The sequence below is a fragment of the Muntiacus reevesi genome, chromosome 5 (genome assembly GCF_963930625.1).
Source record: "Muntiacus reevesi chromosome 5, mMunRee1.1, whole genome shotgun sequence".
Lineage (NCBI taxonomy): Eukaryota > Metazoa > Chordata > Mammalia > Artiodactyla > Cervidae > Muntiacus > Muntiacus reevesi.
Genome location: NC_089253.1, coordinates 81,367,269 through 81,388,398, shown reverse-complemented (window position 1 = coordinate 81,388,398; position 21,130 = coordinate 81,367,269). Strand labels below are relative to the sequence as shown.

At 40.0% G+C, this 21,130-nt stretch overlaps 1 protein-coding gene across 1 annotated transcript in view; it reads right to left on the bottom strand.

Annotated features, from left to right (window-relative positions):
• The window catches only part of PLD5 (phospholipase D family member 5), a 382,456-nt gene that overhangs the window by 9,142 nt on the left and 352,184 nt on the right, over positions 1-21,130 (bottom strand). The window contains exons 6-8 of the mRNA XM_065935649.1: positions 16,221-16,418; positions 6,731-6,867; positions 2,801-2,969 (exon numbers count right to left, since the gene is read on the bottom strand). Coding sequence (XP_065791721.1) covers positions 2,801-2,969; positions 6,731-6,867; positions 16,221-16,418 — 504 coding nt within the window. The remainder of the gene's footprint in view (positions 1-2,800; positions 2,970-6,730; positions 6,868-16,220; positions 16,419-21,130) is intronic.

Below are 21,130 nucleotides of genomic sequence, written 5' to 3'. Positions count from 1 at the left end.
AAGAGTTGGACATGACTGAGCATGCACACATGCACACAGGTTGAGAAAAGAGTGATAAACTAAGTGATCTCTAAGGTCCCTTCCAGCCCTGAAAATTCTAATCTATTCTGGTTTTTTTTTTTTTGGTAGAACCCTTGAGATCAATGGTACACAGGCCTAAATCTACCACCTAAAAATTTTCTATTGCACATTCCAGAGGAAGGTTCTCCTACTGCCATGTTACCATGATTACAGGCAATGTAGCCTGGATCACCTTATTTCCTCAGTTCCTACCTTCTGCAAAATCTGTGTCAGGTTTGATGGGTTCACATATAGCCTTTGCAGACTCTTCAGATGGACTTAATAACCTGTGAATGGTCTTATGTCATGGTTTTACACTTGAGTGGTCACACGAAACTGATTAACAGCCAGCAGTCATTCTGCTTGGATATTCTATCACAATACCTGTCTGTGCAATGGGCTTTTTCCTTCTGAGGAAGATATTACTACAGAATTAAGACAAATTTGAGAAAGAATAAATCATGCATCCTAATTTAAGTCAGTGATGGCATCACAGCTTGAGGCTTGACTGAGAGCCCATTTCCTCCAGAGTTGACGATGACCCAAAAGAGGGAAAACAGATATATCTGGAGGACTAAGATGACATCAGAGATCATATTGTATTCACTGACATATTTTTAGACATCTAACATACTGTAGGTGACAGCAAAGACATTTAAAAAGTGACCTGTTAATTTATTTAAAAAACCCTCATTTAACTAGGAAAGCTTGGTGAGTGCTATCTCTTTCCATGAGCCACCTCATGGATACAAACTCACAAAGCCAGGGGTGAGGGTGCATAGTCTAAGGATGGGGGTTACCAGGCTATCTGCTTAATCAGTGCTCCTAGTCTCCTGAAGACATGCTATGTGCAAGATCCCAACTTTCACTTTTCTTAGAAAAGCTCTTCATCCATCTGTGGTCTTGGCATTGGGGCCATAAGATTCTTTCTCATCTAGGCTTATCTTGATGCTTAGACATGCATGGCCTGGCTTATACAGAGATTGAAGTCTCTGTTTTATAAAATGTCCAGCAGGGAACTATTAATGTTTGCTTTATTCAAGTAATGTTACCATCTGTGTTCAAAAAGATGAAGCTGAGTAAATACTGTAGAGGTTAAAAATGATGGATTCTACTTTCCTTGCAATTTCTTGTAAATCTTAAATAAGAACCCTTAACATTTCATGCCAGAGATTTCAACTGACAGGGCTTCAGTGGCAGGTGTGCTGTGGGGCCAGAAAAGGGGGTTGGTGCAGACAACTGAGTTGTTCTGAGGGGAAGTAGAGAGAAGACATAGGAGCAAATGCATCATGTGCCATAGGCCCCAGGTACTGTCCTCTGCCTCTGCTTGTATTAGCTTTGTCTTATTTTCTATATTCTGATGCTTTGACATCTGGGGCCTTGCTGAGCATGGAGACGGTTTGTCCTTCAGAGAATGAAGGCTAAAGGGATTTCACCTTCTCTAGGCCTAATTCATGGGAGAAGGCAATGGCACCCCACTCCAGTACTCTTGCCTGGGAAATCCCATGGACGGAGAAGCCGGGTAGGCTACAGTCCGTGGGGTCGTGAAGAGTCAGACATGACTGAGAGACTTCACTTTCACTTTTCCCTTTCATGCATTGGAGAAGGAAATGGCAACCCACTCCAGTGTTCTTGCCTGGAGAATCCCAGGAACGGCGGAACCTGGTGGGCTACCATCTATGGGGTTGCACAGAGTCGGACACAATTGATGTGACTTAGCAGCCGCAGGCCTAATTTATAGGGCTTCCCTTGTGGCTCAGCTGGTAAAGAATCTGCCTGCACTGTGGGAGACCTGGATTCAGTCCCTGGGTTGGGAAGATCCTCTGGAGAAGGGAAAGGCTACCCACTCCAGTATTCTGACCTGGAGAATTCCATGGACTGATAGTCCATGGGGTCACAAAGAGTCAGACGCGACTGAGCGACTCTCCCTTTAAGGGCCTCCTGTGCACTCCTCCAATACTGCTCTTCCTCTGACTGGCCTTGGGGTATTGAGGCTCAAGGAAATCTTGGGAGCCATGTATCGAAGTTGACAGTGGACCTGTGTCATCTGGGTCCCTGAATGCTTCATGCATGGTGCAAAACTTCATCACTTAGAAGAGGTTTCAGTGTACATTTGTTGAATGTCTGAAGTGGAGGTTGGGGAAAGCTGAGATCTAAAGGATTAGTGGGCATGAATCAGGTAAAGCATGGAGAAGAGTGTTGTAGGAGAGGAAAAGAGCATGTACAAGGGCCTGAGGGGAGGATGAGGATGCTACATGTGTGGACCAGAGGAGAGTTAAAGATAAGCTAGAGAGCTAGCACATTTAGAGTTGTATGAATCCTCAACCCTGCCTCCCTCACAGGATGCAGAGATGGGTCAGCATGTGGCCCGAGGGACCTGGAACAAGGACAGGATCCCAGGCTGGGGGAGTCTGCGCTGGTGCATGTTCCAAGGCTCTGCTGCTCACTGTCTTACAAATAAGAATAGTAGATGAAGGAGGAAGTTCAAGCAAAATGGAGAGGATGCAACTGAAAGCGTGGATAAAGAGGGCTAGGCTGGTACCGGGAAACTTGGGTTCTAGTCTCCTTTTTTGGGGGGAGATATGATTATCTTGAAAAACTACTCAACCTACTTTTTGAGGTATTTTTCACTCTCAAAGATTGTTGTCCTAGTTCTGATTGGAAGCGTACGTGTGCTTATAGCTTTCACAGATGTATGAAGGAAATAAGATTTTAATAGTTCAGTGAATACAATACTTACAACTTTCAAACTGCAGTTGGCTATTTCAGTGCAAATAGCTTTAAGAGATGAAATAAAGTTAAATGTGAGGGGGTCAGTTTCCTTCCAGAAGCTTATAAGGAGTCGAACTTTGACGCTCCGCAGAACTAATGCTTCTCTGATTTTCCCGTCCAAGTCTGGCCAGTAAGTCCTGTAGCAATAATATCCATACAGATAAAATAAAATTAGTCAGTTTGGGGTAAAAAATTACTAGACTGCAGAGAACACTGACATTAACTTGATCATTATGTGATCATTTATATTATAGATTAAATCAGCCTCTAATTTATAAGTCCTATAGAAATAATATCCATAAAGATAAAATAAAAGAAAATTAGTTAGTTTGGAGAAATAAATTTATTACACTACAGAGAACAATGATATTAACTTGATCACTATGTGATCATTTATATTATAGATTAGATCAGCCTCTAATCTATAATATAAGCACTGTAGAAATAATATCCGTACAGATAAAGAAAATCAGTTACTTTGGGGAAAGAAATTTACTACACTACAGAGAGCATTGACATTAACTGGATCATTACTTGATCATTTATATTATAGATTAGATCAGCTTCTACTCTATAATATAAATAACCTTGTAGGGTATGTTGAAAAAATGCTGGCCTCCTGGCTTAGAACATTGAGAAATGGTGCTTTAGGCAGGTACAATCCTACCTAAAAGGAGGTTTCCTATCAGGGTCTCAGGTTGTGTGGGCTGAGGGCACAGACATTCTGACCGCTACCAAATGCTACCCTCACACACCTCCAGCTTTACTTGGGCCTCAGTTCAAATGTGCAAGAAGAATCAACTTTCCAAAAGATTTCCAGTTAGGATCCTTGAGCACTCTGTCATCTTCAAATGCTTCTCAAACCTCTCTTCTTTGATAAGTGCCCCCCAAATGAGATCTTGCTCTGGTTGTCCAAGCTTCCCACACTCTTATTTCCAAACTCTCTCCGTCTCTCCTTGCCAAGCCCCTCCACTACTCTGGGACCTTGGAACACTTCATCAGGCAAACAGTTTCCCCTATAGGTTGAGCCTTTTCCCTGAATTCTTAACTTTCTACTTCAACTAAATCTGGACTCTTTCCAAGGCCACAGTTTCTCCTAAAGGACTGCTGTGTATTTCTCACCACAACCTGTCCACTTGATTTAGGAGCCAGCCACTGCTCCCCCCGGCACACAGAGTGTTTCTTTCAGAACTGTAACTTAGTTCTCATGCTAAAAACCAAAAACAATACGCTTTCCCATGTTAAAGACAAATCTCAAATTGCTCTCTCTTTAATCCTGTAATTTGTAGACCTTCTGTTTATTCATATAAATCTTTGCCTAATTCTAGGCCAATTCATTATTTGGACTAATAATATATTATTCAAAACCTTAGCCTGTGAGTTGCATAATAATTTTATCTTCAAAGGTCTCCTCTTTATATCTGACCCCAGCCTCCTGTCCTTCAAGTTCTTTCACTCTTTTATTTGTACCTGCCCTTTCACCTGTGTGGGCTTCTCTGGTGGCTTAGATGCTAAAGAATCTGCCTGCAATGCAGGAGACCTGGGTTCAATCCCTAGGTCAGGAAGAGCCCCTGGAAAAAGGAAATGGCAACCCACTCCAGTATTCTTGCTTGGGAAATCCCATGGACAGAAAAGCCTGGTGGGCTACAGTCCATGGGGTCACAAAGAGTCAGACACGACTGAGAAACTAACATGTTCACTTTTCACCTGTGTGGGCCCCAGAGCTAAGATCCCTCTACTTTTTCCTGATGTATCAGCTCCTCCTGGTCTCCTTTCCCTGACAAGCCTAGTTTCAGTTCTGATCACCTGAAGGATAGTTGCCCCTCTCCCTTCCTTTGTCTCTTTGCAGAATCTAAATCCTGGATCAGTTCCATTATTCCTTTGGTGTATTTTTATAGTCATAAAGCTGAGGACTACTGGAAAAAATCATCTCAACCTTCAGGGTTCTCAATACCATCTGTCAACCTCTATCCTTGTATTGGGTTAATTCCACCTCTTGTATCTTTTGTAATTATTCTGTTACCCCACCCTAGAGGAATTTGTTCTTTCCTTCATCCACAAAATTGGGGGTCTTAATCATGGTTCTCCTCAACTTTCTACCCTGATGGCACACACATCCTTATCTCCTTCCCTCTAAATCAGAGGATAAGGCATCCTCCCCCTTCTCCCTTAGCTGTTCTCTTGGCCCTCTGCAGCTGCATTTGATTCGTCATTCCTTCCTGAGAATAGCTTCAACTTCTCCCTGGAGCCTTCCCTGGTGGCTCAGATGGTAAAGATTCTGCCTGCAATGCAGAAGACTTAGGTTCGATCCCTGGATAGGGAAGATCCCCTTGAAAGGGAATGGCAACCCACTCAAGTATTCTTGCCTGGAAAATTCAAGCAACTCTGTCTATGGAGTCTCAAAGAAAGGGACGCTTGACTTTCACTTTTTTCGTTCTCTGCCTTCTTCATTTGCGAAAAAAATGCAAATCTTTCCACTTGAGAGACACCTGCTTTGACTCTGCATTGCTCTGTGGCTGGTGCACAATCTCTTTCCTCACTATATTTCCAAGATATTTTAGATTATCCATGCTAATGCCTTCTCCCTTGGCTATGAAGGATCTTAAGTTTGTTTGTTTGAAGGAACTTCATGAAATGAAGGTTATGTCAATCCTATGAAATTATTATCCCAACTGAATAAGTCATAAACTTAACCTTATTCTCCTTTGGAATAATTGGAAAACCAGGCAAAATGTATCGTTTCAAATTCTTCCCAAAGAGAAGCTGAAGTCTAAAACAAATCTAAAATCAAATAAACAATAAATGGGCAAAATATGAAAAGGAGGGATTGAAAAAATGAAAGTATGTGGAAAAAAAATCCATGAGTGTTCACAATATTTTTAAGTGTCTTAATAATGTGTATTTTGCAGCCTAAAATACTTTTTGACCATCATTAGGGGTAATCACTTTCTGGGAGAAACACATCTTTTGCAATTTTAAAGTCATTTGCATAAAGAAGTTGCATATTATGCATATGTGAGGTTGGCAATATGAACAATATTCAAGCAATATAGGGCACATGAAATTACTTAACCTCAGCAAAATAGTTAATTTGAAATTGTAATTTTCCAAATTTAAAAGGTGTCAGGTTGTACTCCTAGAAATGTGCACTTTGGAAATTTTTCCTGGGTTAACTGGATTATTCAAAACATTTACAAGCACCCAAACTCTGCATTCCCAGCAAGAAAGCAAAAGTAGGCAATACTTGGGTCCTAGGCATGCATTTATGCATGCAATGATTTAGGGGCATAAATTCTGCTCCTGTTTATTCCAAGTATTTCCACACTTGCACAGTGATGAATATTAAAAATACTCTAAATTTTAAAATGCTATGTTCCTTTTACAGATGGATGGATTGACTGAGAACATACATATTTTAAGTTTGCTTTTCCCATAAGTGAAAAAGATAGTATGAAAATTTAGCATTTAAGGAAGACCAACATGAGTACAACAAAGGGATGCCTCTTTTAAAGAAAATCTTGGCAGACCTACTTAGTTTCAGTATGTCCTTCAGGCACATGTCAACTGATAACTTAAAAAAGCTTTTTTCTAATAATTTTTAATTTATTTTACTTTTCCAAATAATTTTCAAATCACAACCCAATCTTCAATCTAAAGTTGTTGTCATGCTTACAATGTAAATTACTGAGGTAGTAATTTATGGGATGAGACCCTGAGTCCTTAAAATGGACTGAGGGAGGAGATGCATTCTGGGTGAGCTGCAAGTATACCCTGAGAAGATGTGAATGTGCAACCTTCTGTGACTTGATAGCATCCCAGTGTCCAGGATGTGTTTTCCTGTGGTTCTCAGCTTCATGCCTCGCCCTGGAGCCCAGGTTCTAAGCACACACGCACTGACCTTTTGGTGCTTGTGCTGGAGATAGGCAGGTAGTCCATGACTGCGATGTACACGTACTGCTTGGCATCATCTATCACACTGTAGATGGCGTCTATGTCAAAGCTTCTGTTTTTAGGGCAAAAGAGTTTGGGAGAATTCTGTGAAGATACAAAAAACAAACTTTTAGAGTATTAGTTTTTACCATCTGGAGTTTTCTCTTTTTTGTTGTTATTTAAAAATTTTTGTAAAAAATGAATCTTGGCTTTTAGCTAATTTTTGCAAGTCTACGTTCCAGTTCTTTATGAGATTAGACAAACACATTTGCAGTTCTATCAAAGTTGAAGCAAGTAGAAATCAAAGCGTGGTGGGATGAGTCTCAAATCTGTCCTTTAAGTTGGTTTGGGGAGGGAATTCTCATTTTCAATACACACATGTTTTATCTTTATGGAAGTTCTCCAGTTCTAAACTTATGTGACTCTGGCACACACTCATATCATACATAGTTAATTTTCTCAGATATTACCATGCAGTGTATATATGTGTATATATATATATATATATACACACACATATAGTATATATACATATATATACACACACATACAGCAAGCTATTTATGCTAGAAGTCATTTCACTTGAAAGGTAACATGGCTGTAAAGATGTTCAAGACACACGGTCTAAAAATCTTATTTTGTTTTTTCTTTTCTCCTATATTTTCATCAAGTGAGGAAGAGGAGGGTTGATTGTGGAGAAAGGATCATCAGTAATTCTAGAGGAAAAACCAAGTGACTTATTAAGATGCCAAGCTCATAAGCAGAGACAGGGACTTGAGAAATATGAGCAAAGAGCCAAATTATACTTGAGATATTTTTCTTATGTTGCTCAAAGTGGTTTCCATCTTACCAAAGTATGATTTTTTTAGATAAAGTTATTATAGAAAAGAGGGATTCCCTGGTAGGTCAGTTGTTAAAGAATCTCCCTGCAATGTAGGAGACCCTGGTTCAATTCCTGGGTCGGGAAGCTTCACCGGAGAAGGGATAGGCTACCCACTTCAGTATTCTTGGGTTTTCCTTGTGGTTCAACTGGTAAAGAACCCACCTGCAATGTGGGAGACTGGGTTGAGTCCCTGGGTTGAGAAGATCCCCTGGAGAAGGGAACAGCTACCTACTCCAGTATTCTGAACTGGAGAAATCCGTGGACTGTATAGTCCATGGGGTCACAAAGAGTCGGACGTGACTGAGTGACTTTCACTTTCACTTTTTTCATTACAGAAAGGAAAAGATGTACTTTGGTTTTCTTACTGGCTTCCCATTGGACAAGACTGGAAGGAGCATTTCTGTAGTTCCTGCGTTACTCTGACAAGCAAGACACCAAACGAAGGAACACAAACAATGCAATGAGTCCTTAGTGGTTTAGTGTCTGACTCTTTTGCGACTCCCTGGGCTTTAGTCCGCCAGGCTCCTCTGGTTAGCATCAGAGGCCAAATAAATGGTTTCTGGAAGATTGCCTGGCATGGCAGACCTGGGTCCTTCACCAAATGTTCTGCCACTTTTGGTGGGCAGCGGCCCTCATGAATGCTTGGGAACAGCTCCCCACCCTGTGCTGGCAGGAGTCCCTATCTCAGCTTAGACAGAGGGAAGATGATGCTGTTGGACCGGATGCACAGCTGAGATGGAGCACAGCTGAGGCGGAGCGTGGGGCTGAGGAAGGAGCACGTTGAAGGGCCACACCTACCAGGCACTCTTACTCAGAATGCTGTCCTGGCCGATGAGAACCGGAATAAGTTTTGGATTTAAATCACTTTTCTTTATGAGGATGAACTTCTAAGTATTAAAAAACATAAAACAAATGCTAAAGGAGAGAAACCAGAACAAAAAAGCCCAAAACAAAACAATAAAACATAAATAAAAAACCAAACAAAATCCAGTGCTAGTCCCACCCTTTTCCCCAGCACACACACAGGCAGACACCCCATCCGTCACTAAGATAGACAGTGTGGGCTTCTGCAGTGCCTCTCATGCTGTCCTTCCCTCTTACTCCAGATTGCTGTTTCCCTAATTCAGGCACTGGTGCTGTTTGCTGGGCATCACTTTTATATATCTTCTGAACTCATTTCCCTGTCTCCATGATGCTTACAAGACAAACAAACAGACATGTGTTTCTCTCAGGACCCCTGGTTTCTTGGAATTCAGCCTGATCTCACTGGGGCAGATGTATGCACGGCCTCTGTACCCTGGCTCTCCCGTTTCTGTCTCCTTCATTTGCACACTATCATGCCTTGTGTGTCCCAAACTAAGATAATCGTCAGTCCACGGTCCTGCCTTCACTTTGTCTGCCTCTGTGTTGCTCCCACCGATCCCTCTGGCTGAAGTGCTTCCCTATCTTTACCTATCAGAGTCCTATACTTTTCTAAGTTCAAGTTCAAATACTATCTCCTCCATAAAATTAAAAAAATCAAAAAACTATTTATTTTTGGCTGTGCCGGCTCTTCGCTGCTGTGCATAGACTTTCTCTAGGTGCGGCGAGCTAGGGCTACTCTCTAGTTCCAGTGCTTGAGCGTCTCATTATGCTGGCTTCTCCTGTTGGGGAGCACAGGCTCTAGGGTGCACAGGCTTCAGTAGTTGTGACTCAGAGGCTTAGTCGCCCCGAGGCATGTGGGATCTTCCTGGACCAGGCATCCGAATCCGTGTCTCTGCATTGGCAGGCAGACTCTTCACCACTGGACCACCAGGAAAGTCCTGAAACATTTTTATATTGTCACCCAGAAGCTACTTCTCCTTTTTCTGTCTTCCCATAATCTGATTTATTTGTTATATTATTTAGCATATTGAAACTTAAAATCACTTGCACCTGTCTCATCTCCTTGCCTAGATGGCTACTATCTTGATTTTAGGAATTGTGTTTTACTCATGTTTCTATCTCCATTAATAAATGAAAATTAAAATGAATTAATTCCCTCAGCCTGTTGGGTCTGCTTTACCCAACAGGTAAAGCTTACCATGAAGAAGCTAAGGATCTAAGCTCTTGACAGGAGCACAGGTCAACTCTGAAATGTGTCCAAATGCCCATATATTTGCTTCAGTTAGGAATTCCCTGAACTTCCTTGCATGTTCCCAAAACTGGATTTTGGTTTCAGGGAGGAACAAATTTAGACAGAGTCTCTGGTCTCTTTCACTGGCTATGGTCTAATAAGTTTGGATACTGTGCATTTACATGCTGGTGATGTGCTGGGTTCCAGCCTTTATAACCTGTAGCAGGCTGGGCATGTCCCTACACTTCCTGAGCCTCTGTTTCCTGTGGGGTGAGAACAGTAACAAATCTTTCATTATGATTTGCCTTTGAGGCTTAAATAAGAGAATGGCCTACTCCAGGTCTGGATCTCTTCCTCTTCTGCACCTGATTTCATTCATTCATCAAATATTACTAAGTATTGATACCAGCCATGCAACCAGCTCTATCTAGTCCAGGTACTTGGCATACATCAGTGATGGATATAAAATTCCTGCTTTGTGCAGTTTCACTCCAGCACATGCCACATTGTATTCCTTCATTGTCTGTGTGATTCTCTACCAGCTTGTGAGCTGCTTGGTTTTTTGTCTCTGGAGCCTTGTGCCATGCCATGCTTAGCACATATGACCTGCTCAGTAAATATTTGTGAAATGTGAGAGTGCTTCTTAGATTACTAAGTGTTGGAGTCTTGTGTGACTCCCCAACCTCTACTCCTAGTTGGAGTTGCTTTACTCTAGGTATTCCCATCTATGTGTGAATAGACCCTTACATGTACTTGTCTTGGTTCCTGTATTCTCATATATTCCTATATTCTCCGATGTTCTCATTTCCTAACCCAATGCTTAGAGCATTAAGCAGGTGCTACATGTGTTTATTAAGGAAACACACCACTATTTGCATCAGTACTTCTGCCCCTGGGGTGATGGTGGTACTTGCATGCTCTCTGATCTGGCAGAGGAAATTAACTAGTTCTGCTTGTTTAATCAGAGAGAAGACTGTTGTTTTCTTATCATTCCTGGATTAATTTTCTGACCCTTGCACTTTGTACTTCTTTATTCCAAAGAAAAATACAAAGAGAAGGAAAATACAGATGCTTTTCTTTGTTTCAGCTCTCAATGATCTGTTACCAATCAAGTGCTCTTGAGGCACCTTGATTATAGGTAATCTCTATTTCCTTCTTACATCAATAAACACCTTATATTTACATGTACCTTGTTTTGCATATTCATTAAATTCTTGCTTTAGTAGGGTTTTATTTCATATCAGGTTCCTGGTTAAAAAAAATCCATATTCCATTCCCAGAATACATATGCTAAAATGTAATTAAACATGAAAAGACAGTCTACAGAATGGGAGAAAATACTTGCAAATCATATACATCCTTGTATCTAGAATGTATAATTAACTCTTATAACTCAATAACAAAACCCCAAGCAATCTAACTGAAAAATGGGCAGAGGGTTTGATAGACATTTCTCTAAAAAGATATACAAATGACCAGTAAGTGAATTAAAAATGCAAATCAAAACCATAAGACAAATTTCACAAACACTAAGAGGGCTAAAATAAAGCAGAAAATAGCAAGTATTGACTAAGACGTGCAGAAATTTAAATCCTCATTCATTTCTGGTTGAACTGCAAAATGGTACAGCCAACTTAAAAAAGTTTGTCAATGCCTCAAAATGTTTAAGGTAGATTTACAACAGTACCCAGCAATTCCACTCCTAAGTAAAACTCAAAATAGCTGAGAGCAGGTATTCAAATAAAAATTTGTACATGAAGGTTCATAGGAATACTATTCACAATAGTCAAAAGGTAAAAACATCTAAATGTCCATCAACTGATGGACAGACAGCAAAATGTGATATATCCATACAATGGAAAATTATTTGGCCATAAAAGGAAAAAGAACAGAGTCATTCATTTTGAAACCATTTTATTAATACTAAGTAAAAGAAATCAGTTACAAAAGACTACATATTGTATCAATATTACTTCATTTATATGAAGTATCTAGAAAAAGGCAAATCCTTAGAGACAGAAAGTAGATTAGTGCTTTCTGGAGCCTGAGAGAAGGGGAAAATGGAGAGCAACTACTAACAGGTATGACTTTTCCTTTGTGGTGATAAAAATATTTTAAAATGAGAAAGTATACAGATGATAGTGAAACTCTGTGACTATACTGAAATCCACTGATTTTTACATTTTAAAAGGATGAATTTTATGGTAATAAATCATATCTCAATAAATCTTTTGAAGTGTAGTTAAAATATATAGCTGAGATTCTAAAGGGAAATTTAATTATATTTTTCAGAGCAGCACCAAGTTCTATTCAATGTCTGCCCTCACTTACTAAATAACTACAGTATACATGAGTGGTGGATGAATGAACTAAGCAATAAACAACAAGAAATTAAATCTTTCTAGCACCCAGATCAATAAAGACAGAACTTGAACTAACTAGTCTTTATCTTGGAAATCAAATGCATTATCTTAAGAACTCTAAAAAGCATTCTACAAAATAGGACAAAAAACCTCAGTCTGTTGTTACAAAATAGGACCAAAAAACCTCACTCTGTTGTTATAAAATAAGACAAAAAATCTCAGTCTGTTGTTCCTATCTTCTGATTTCAATAGGGAATGTAAGAAAATTAGAATGATTCAGCCCCAAGTTATTAGAGATCAATACTTAAATCTAACCAAATACCTCTTTCTGTCCTATGAGAAAATTAGAAATAATTTACATTTACATCACTATTTAAATTTATATATAAACATGCTAATTTATTAATCACCTAAAATCTAATTTTGGGAATGATAATTCTTAAGGCCCTCAAATATATATATTTTGTGTGTTAACTTAGTGTTGGGACTGTAAGCTTATAAAAATATAATATACTATTTTAAGATAATTTATAACAAATATTTTGAACTTAAATAAATTTGCCTTGACATTTGTTTGGCACATATACTCAGAAAACTGTATATATCCTGGAACTTTTTATTGATATTACTACTAATAGAATCAATCCAACATTTACTTCTGCTTTAGGGAGGCCTAAGGGAAGTATTGGAAGTAACAATGATGAAGAGAGTACAGTATATGACCTTTGAAGCCTTATAAAAAAGTGGGAAAGTGAAAGTGAAAGTTGCTCAGTCATGCCTGACTCTTTGCGACCCCGTGGACTATACAGTCCATGGAAATCTCTAGGCCAGAATACTGGAGTGGATAGCTGTTCCCTTCTCCAGGGACAACTCAGGGATCCCAACCCAGTTCCCAGCTCAGGTATTGAACCCAGGTCTCCCACATTGCAGGCGGATTCTTTACCATCTGAGTTACCAGGGAAGCCCAAAATAGTGGGAGAGATAATCAATAGCTACAAAAATGTGATTAATGTTGTAACAGAGGTGAGACCAAGGAGCTCTGGGCAAATGATACCAATTCCAATTTTGGGGGTTTTTTGACTTTTATTTATCTTATGTCTGTAAGATTTTATTCCTCTGTAAAAAATGGTGTTGAATTAATATCTGTTGAACTGAAATTCAAAGGTAGGCTTGAGATATTAATATGAAATGGAAAATAAAATAACAATAATTTAAAATAATTAAATAAATAAAAATAGAAAACAAAAGTGCCACATGGTTTAAAAGACCATAGCTTAAGGAAAGGACTGTTAAAAAAGCTCAACCTATTTTGTAGCACCGGGCTTCCCCAGTGACTCAGAGGTAAAGAATCCACCTGCAATGCAGGAGTTGCGGGAGAAGGGGGCTCAACCCCTGGGTTGGGAAGATCCCTGGAGAATGGCATGGCAACCCACTCTGGTATTCTGCCTGGAAAATTCCATGTACAGAGAAGTCTGGTGGGCTACACAGTCCATAGGGTCGCAAAGAGTCGGACAGGACTGAAGTGACTTGGCACAAGGAATATAACAAAGCCCTTGCATTTTCATAGATTTTACTAAGGCCTGGGCCCTCTCTCTGAAGTAGATATGTTAACTTTGGGATCAACAAAGGAGGACTCCCCCACTTTTTTAAGGGTCAGAATTTAAATTTATGCAACAACCATACTCACTGATCTCTAAGATTCAACCTGTAAATTCAAAATCCAGCAATTATCTGAGATATGCTTATAATTCACCTGTTTCTTGCTGCTTCCAGCTGTTCTGCTGGACTCTTGGGGTGTCATGTTATCATTTATGTCATATTACCATTAATGTTGCCATTAATCTGGATTAAGGTTTCCTTGGAAAATTTCCTATTGCAACTAATCTACAAATTGAGAATAATATCTGATTTTCTTGTCTTACAGGGTTGTCTTAAGAGAAAACAAAATTGAATATATGCAATCATTTTATTAGTAAAATGCCTTAGATGACACGCTATATGCTGTTGCATTGTTTGACCTGTACACATAACAGAAAACGGAGCTTTTTAGTTCTATTTGATGAAAATCTTCTATAGTCTATTATTTTATGTTATTCACACTTACATGAATTTATTTAAGACAAGCAACTTCAATTTTCTCTCTACTGCTACACTTCTAAATTTTCAGAAAGTGCTTTCATTTTAATGGGCAAAAAAGCTATTTCCTCTCCCATGAAAAGCTCTTCCATGACATAAAAGTTGTTGGCAACTTGTAAGACAGTGGAGAAATAGCCATATTAAATTGGGAGAATGGTTCAGAGAAGTTTACCTGAGCAATAGGATCCATTCAGAAGCCTGATTCAAATCAAAATTCTAAGGTTTCACCCAGATCCAGTGGATCAGATCCTTGTAAGTTTGGAGGAACTATAAGTTTGCAATTTTTACTTACTTATAAAAAGAAAAAACCCAAAAACTAAGATCATGGCATTCAGTCCCATCACTTCATGGCAAATAGAAGGGGAAAAAATGGAAACAGTGACGGATTTTCTTTTCTTGGGCTCTAAAATCACTGTGGATGGTGACTGCAGCCATGAAATTAAAAGATGCTTGCTTCTTGGAAGAAAAGCTATGACAAATCTAGACAGTATATTAAAATGCAGAGTCATCACTTTGCCAACAAAAGTCCATATAGTCAAAGCTATGTTTTTTTTCCAATAGTCATGTACAGATGTGAGAATTGGACCTTAAAGAGTCAAAGAATTGATGCTTTCCAAGTGATGCTGGAGAAGACTCTTGAAAGTCCTTTGGGCTGCAAGGAGGTCAAACCAGTCAGTCCTAAAGGAAATCAACCTTGAATATTCATTGGAAGGACTGATGCTGAATCTGAAGTTCCAATGCTTTGACTACTTGATGAGAAGAGCCAGCTCATTGGAAAAGAACCTGATGCTGGGAAAAACTAAAGGCAAAAAAGAGAAGGGGGCGACAGAGTACGAGATGGTTAGGCAGCATCACCAACTCAATGAACATAAATGTGAACAAACTCCAGGAGATGGTGGAGGACAGAAGGGCCTGGTGTGCAGCAGTCCATGGAGTCACAAAGAGACAGACACAACAGCAACTGAATAACAACAATAACACAACTTATTTGTTTATTCTTAGTTTTAGGTTGTGCTGGGTCTTCATTGCTGCACAGGCTTTCTCTAGTTGCAGAGAGCAGAGGCTACTCTTCCTTGCAGTGTGCAGGATTCTCATTACGGTGGCCTCTCTTATTGCGAAGCACAGGTACTAGAGCATTCGGGCTTCAGTACTTCAGCATTGTGGCTCCCAAACTCTAGAGCACAGGCTTAGTTGCTCTGTGACATGTGGAATCTTCCCAGACCAGAGACTGAACCTGTGTTCCCCTGTGCCAACAGGGAAGTCCTATAAGTTTGCATTTCAATCAGGTTCCCCATCTGGTTCTTAGATGCCTTAAAGTTTGAAGACCAGGGCTGTAGGCTTGGATATTTACATTGCCCACTCTCAGCAATACTGTGGGGACAACTGCGGTGCGTGGGCATCCTGGAGGTGGCTTCCAAGTGTAGTCAGAGGCCTGGAAACTGTGCCCTGGCCTTTTGGAAGGGCCTCTTGCCCTTCAGCCCCAATCAAATACAATAGCTCTGCTTTTGTCTGCTTTACACACCAGGGTTTCCTCAGAGGGTTATATTGCTAAAATCGAGTCTGAAAATCATTGGTGAAAGGCATTGAAAATAGCTTCTGGTGTCAGAAGACCTGGGTGCTTGCATTTCTCTTGGCACCTGCCATCTGATGGTCTTTGTGCTAGTGGATAAACTTCAGTATCTTCATTTGAAACACAGTTATAATCTTGGGTCTACCTAAGAGGTGATGGTGGGGATCCAGCCAGATAACGCAAAGTATCTGAAACTAGGAATGATTATTAACAGGTATTGTTATTGTAACTAGGGACAGCATGTGCTTGAGTATAAGAATGGATATATTTTAACTCTTCCAGGGGTGTGTCAGGATAGACTGGTCGAATTCATTTTTGCCCAGCATAAGATTGCACTCAAAAACATTCCAACTTAAAAAGGGATTTTGGAAGAAGGAGGGGAGGAGGAGGAGGAAAAAGAGCAAAACTCACCGACACAAACGCTTGAGATTTGGTTTCGTTCAACTGAAGTTGCAATTTCTTTTCATTGTCATAGACTCCATAAAGTCTCTTGGACCAGGTCTGAGGTACTCTGTTCTTGAATTTTAATGAACTATATAAAGCGAATATCCTTTGTAAATCTAGGACCAGGCAGCTGCAGTTGTAGAAGATGACACCGAGTTCTTTCATCTGTGAAATTAAAATAGAGAGCATCAATGCCATATACATGTGATGGTGGTATTCTCAGACAAAAAATGCACAAGAATGCAGAAATAGTGATTTTTTCTCTTGTAGTTGCTATACTGTAACAGCTATATATGTGTATTCACATATATATATATAAATGTGTGTATATACTGCATCTGTAAGTGTGTAGATATAGTCATATTATGGTATACAGAAATGATGTGTCATTAAAATGCTTAAATATTTGAGAGCTTTTGCCTGTTTTTGTATTTGAACTCTTTTTTAAAAAGATAAATTTATTTATTGTTTTGGCTGTGGTGAATCTTCATTGCTGCACATGGGCTTTCCTTAGTTGCAGTGAGCAGGGCTTACTGCGATCTGTTACGGCGATCATGCTTCCCACGGCAGTGGCTTCTCTTGTTGCAGAGCACGGACTCTAAGGCGTGCCAGCTTCAGTAGATGCAGATTGTGGACTCAGAAGTTTCAGCTTGCAGGCTCTAGAGTGCAGACTAGTTATGGAGTTATGGAGCTCTAGTTATGGAGCACAGGTTTAATTGCTCTGAAGCATGTGGAATCTTCCTGGACCAGGGATTGAACTGATGTCTCTTGCATTGCAAGGAAGATTCTTAACCACTGAACTACCAGGGAAGCCCTGCATGTGGGCTCTTATGGATAATTTTTCCATATTCATCAACACATTTTATATCAGCTCTTCAGATTTTTCAATATTAAAATTTTTTGGTATGAATCCTTAAATAATGCAGCAATATAAAGATTGACTTTCAGTTGCAGCACAACAAAATGGTTTAGATCATGGATTCTGGAGTCAGACTGCCTGGAATTAGGTTCCAGCCCAATAACTTTCTGACTGTGTGACTTTGGACAAGATACTTAATCTCAAAAAAAAAAAAAAAGATACTTAATCTCTCACCATAATTTTCTTCTTCCATAAAAAGGAGATAATATTATTTATTTCATACAATTGCTATGATACACAACATGGTTAATATGTTTTTATGGGCTTAGAATAGTGCCTATCATATGGTAACCACTTAAAAATGTTAGCAATAATTATTTTTATTAAGATTGCACAAGCCTCAAGAGTAAGAGGGGCTACCCTGGTAGCCTCAGCTGGTAAAGAATCCACCTGCAGTGCAGGAGACCCTGGTTTGATTCTTGGGTTGGGAAGATCCACTGGAGAAGGGATAGGCTACCCACTCCAATATTCTTGGGTTTCCCATGTGGCTCAGCTGGTAAAGAATCCAGCTGCAATGTAGGAGACCTGGGTTCGACCCCTGAGTTGGGAAGATCCCCTGGAGAAGGGAACAGCTACCTACTCAGTATTCTGGCCTGGAGAATTCCATGGACTACATAGTCCATGGGGTCACAAAGAGTTGGACATGACTGAGTGACTTTCATCTTCAAGAGTAAGAGATCAATAGGATCTTGCAACAAAGAAATCATAGGGTGATGCACCTGCAAGCCAATGTGCAAAGATTGCTGTTGACTGTCTAGGATGCAGGGCTTCCCAGGTAGCACAGAGGTAAAGAATTCGCCTGCCAATGCAAGAGATGCTGGTTCGATCCCTGGGCCGGGAAGATCCTCTGGAGGAAGAAATGGCAACCCACCCCAGTATTCTTGCCTGGGATGGAGGAGCCTGGTCAGCTACAGTCCATAGAGTTGCAAGCAGCTGGACACAACTAAGCAACTGACCTGCATACACGTCCAGAAGGTAATTGAGACAAAAAAAGAAAAAGAAAAAAAAAAAGACCTCTCTGTAATCCTGTGTGAACACTGACAAAACATGAGCATTGTCCAAGCACAGAAATGACCAAAGAGCCCCATCCTAATTGATATAGGTGACAGTTGCTTCTTTACCAATCACAATTTCAATCTGAATTCATCCCCCTCCATAACTGATGGCTTATTAAAACACCTAATCACTAAGTTGTCCTATTCCCAATAGCATCCAATCCTGAGCTTCCTTATACCCTATTCCCTGCTTCCTTATACCCTCCCCTGCAAAACCTTGTACAAAGTCCAAACCCCGTAATAAGTCTTTCCCAAATTCAGCTTCCTGACACCCTGCAAGTGGCCACAGTGTCACTCTCTCTCCTTGAAACAAGCAACTGGCTCATCTCCAGCATGCAGGCTCGTTTTTGGCTTAGGGCAATGACACCTCCTTATCTCCAGAACATGCACATCACAAGGTTATGAGTGCTGGAAGCAGACAAGTTACTGTAGTAAGCACAGTGCCCAGCACTCAATGTGTGTTAGCTGCTGTTCTATCCTAAGTCACACTGTGGAGGGGGTACCAGATAGTCAGCACGGTTCCAGCTGAAATAGGAAGTGGCCCAGGAAGCAAAGCAGGAAGCATTAGGGGGAATGAATAAATGAACGAAAGCAATAATGGCTGTACATAAGGGCATGTCGGACACGACTTAGCCATTGAGCACGCACAAAGACATAAAGAAAGGCTGCACTTGAGGAAGAGACTTCACCCATTAAAGCCTAAAGTCAAGTGGTGCTTCTGAAAATTTTCAGTCTTGCTGAAATCTGTTATGTACCTTATGTTGGAATGCATACCATCACACATTTTAATCTGGAAATCTAATGAAGTAATTCTTTAAAAACTAATGTAAAATAAGGAAGCAATAAAATAAAAATGCTTATTTTAATGGTGTCATAATTATGAATGATGTTCATCCCTTTAGGTATGATCAGATAGAGGGAAGTGTATTTATAAACATTGTCAGCATTTATCATCCCCAGGGCTCCCCTTATGTACCATTTATCATCATCAACATGCAAGAGGTCACTGTTTCTCTATGCACTCTACTTAGATTTCCTCCAGCAGCTAATATTTCCAGTGACTGCTTTCTAAACAAAGATTAAGTGTTCCTTTCCCCCTGTTGTGTAAGCTGCTTTTTGTGAGCTTTTCTCTGCAATGTCTGACATCATTTTGCTGTGACTACATTACAGTTTTAGAATCCAAAGGCAATGAAACAAGCCAAGATTTGCCCTCTAGGGATATAAAGAGAACTTGACTTCTTGTCTATCGTTCTCTCAATCTTAGAATGACTCAAACCCATTTCTAAATATATGTATTTGATTTAGGCTGGTATCAAGTGAAGATGGGGAAAAAAAGAAATTGGCTTTTGTTTTGGAGATCTTTCAGTCAGAGCCAAAATTCAGGACAGGTTTATGAACAGACATTTCTAAAATGCTGGCAGAGGGGAAAATAACAAAGATTAGGCTTCTGAAGAGCTTTTATGTCCAGATTATCAAAGGGACAAAAAGTTAAACTGATAGATTCTTTGACTGATCAGTGGAGATACTCTGATGGGCTGCCCAGACTTTTTAGTTCAATCACACAACTGATGGTTGATTGAATGGCCCAACTGTTTGAGTAAAACTATCTTGAAAAAGCTGGAGATATATCAGCTAATGATTCTTTGGAAGACAGTTATTCTTAGGAGGAGACTGATTCTCTTTTCCACAAAGTAGGAACGTGTTAGGGATCAATCCATAGAGCTCAGAAAGGTTTAGGGCCTCAAACAACCTGGAGGACCCTGCCCAAAATCTCTTCTAAGGGTAATGATTTTACTTACAACTTGAGTTACATCAGTGGTTCCCTTATGTCCCTTGCACTAGGATATTATGGGAGGCCCTGCTGAAGTGTTTTTCATTTTTTAGGATCCAATGAGTAAATTTTATTTGCAGTTTAACAATGTAAGCAACACAAAATTTAGTTCTACCATTCCACATTTATTGGGGTTTTCCCATAGGTTCCAACTATTTGCTTTTGTTTGCGTGTAAAAAAGATTCTTTTTCTGAAGTGTTTGAGTTTGAGACAATCCAGCAGATACTTACTGCTTAGGGAGAAATTACAACAGAAGTACTACTAGTTCACTATAGGGCTTACTATGCTCCTGCTTTGCAAGTCTTGTTGTTGTTAGTTGCTAAGTCATATCTTACTCTTTTGTGACCCCATGGACTGTATAGCCCGCCAGGCTCCTCCGTCCATGGGATTTCCCAGGCAAGAACACTGGAGTGGGCTGCCATTTCCTTTTTCAGGGGATCTTCCCAACCCAGGGATCAAACCTGAATCTCCTGCATTGCAGGCAGATTCTTTACTGCAGAGCCACCAAGAACCCTTCACAAGTCTGCGTTCATTTAAATTTCACAACAACTCATTACACAGGTAAGAAAACTAAGGTTTGGAGAGATTAAGGGCAATGTCCAAACACACAGCTAGTGAGCAGGGAATCTGAAAGTTTGGTTTAATATTTCATCTTTGGGAAGAATTGTTCACAAAGAGGGACCAGAACATCCTTCAGGTGAGGGTTAAGTCCGACTGTTTATGAGTGTGTCCTCTTTTTTTCTGCCTTGGAATTCCTACTTATATTCGTAGTCTCCATTTCAAAGCAAAATTAGAATTAGGGGAAATGTAATTATACCAGAAAAATCTCCATTTTTCTTTATTTTCTCAAAGTTAGTGGGAGGGAGTTATGAAGGGAAATGCAGTGAGGGGGAAAAAAAAAAGAAACCCTTCCTACTTAGGGCATGAGAGGCAGTATAAAGGGAGACAGGCTTGGTTTAGTGGATTTTATTGGTGACACAGAAGCCAAAGCAGGCAGCTGATGGATGCTCCTGTCAGCAGAATAAGGGGATGCATTAGCATCGTTCTTTGCTGTAACTCAGAATAATTAATC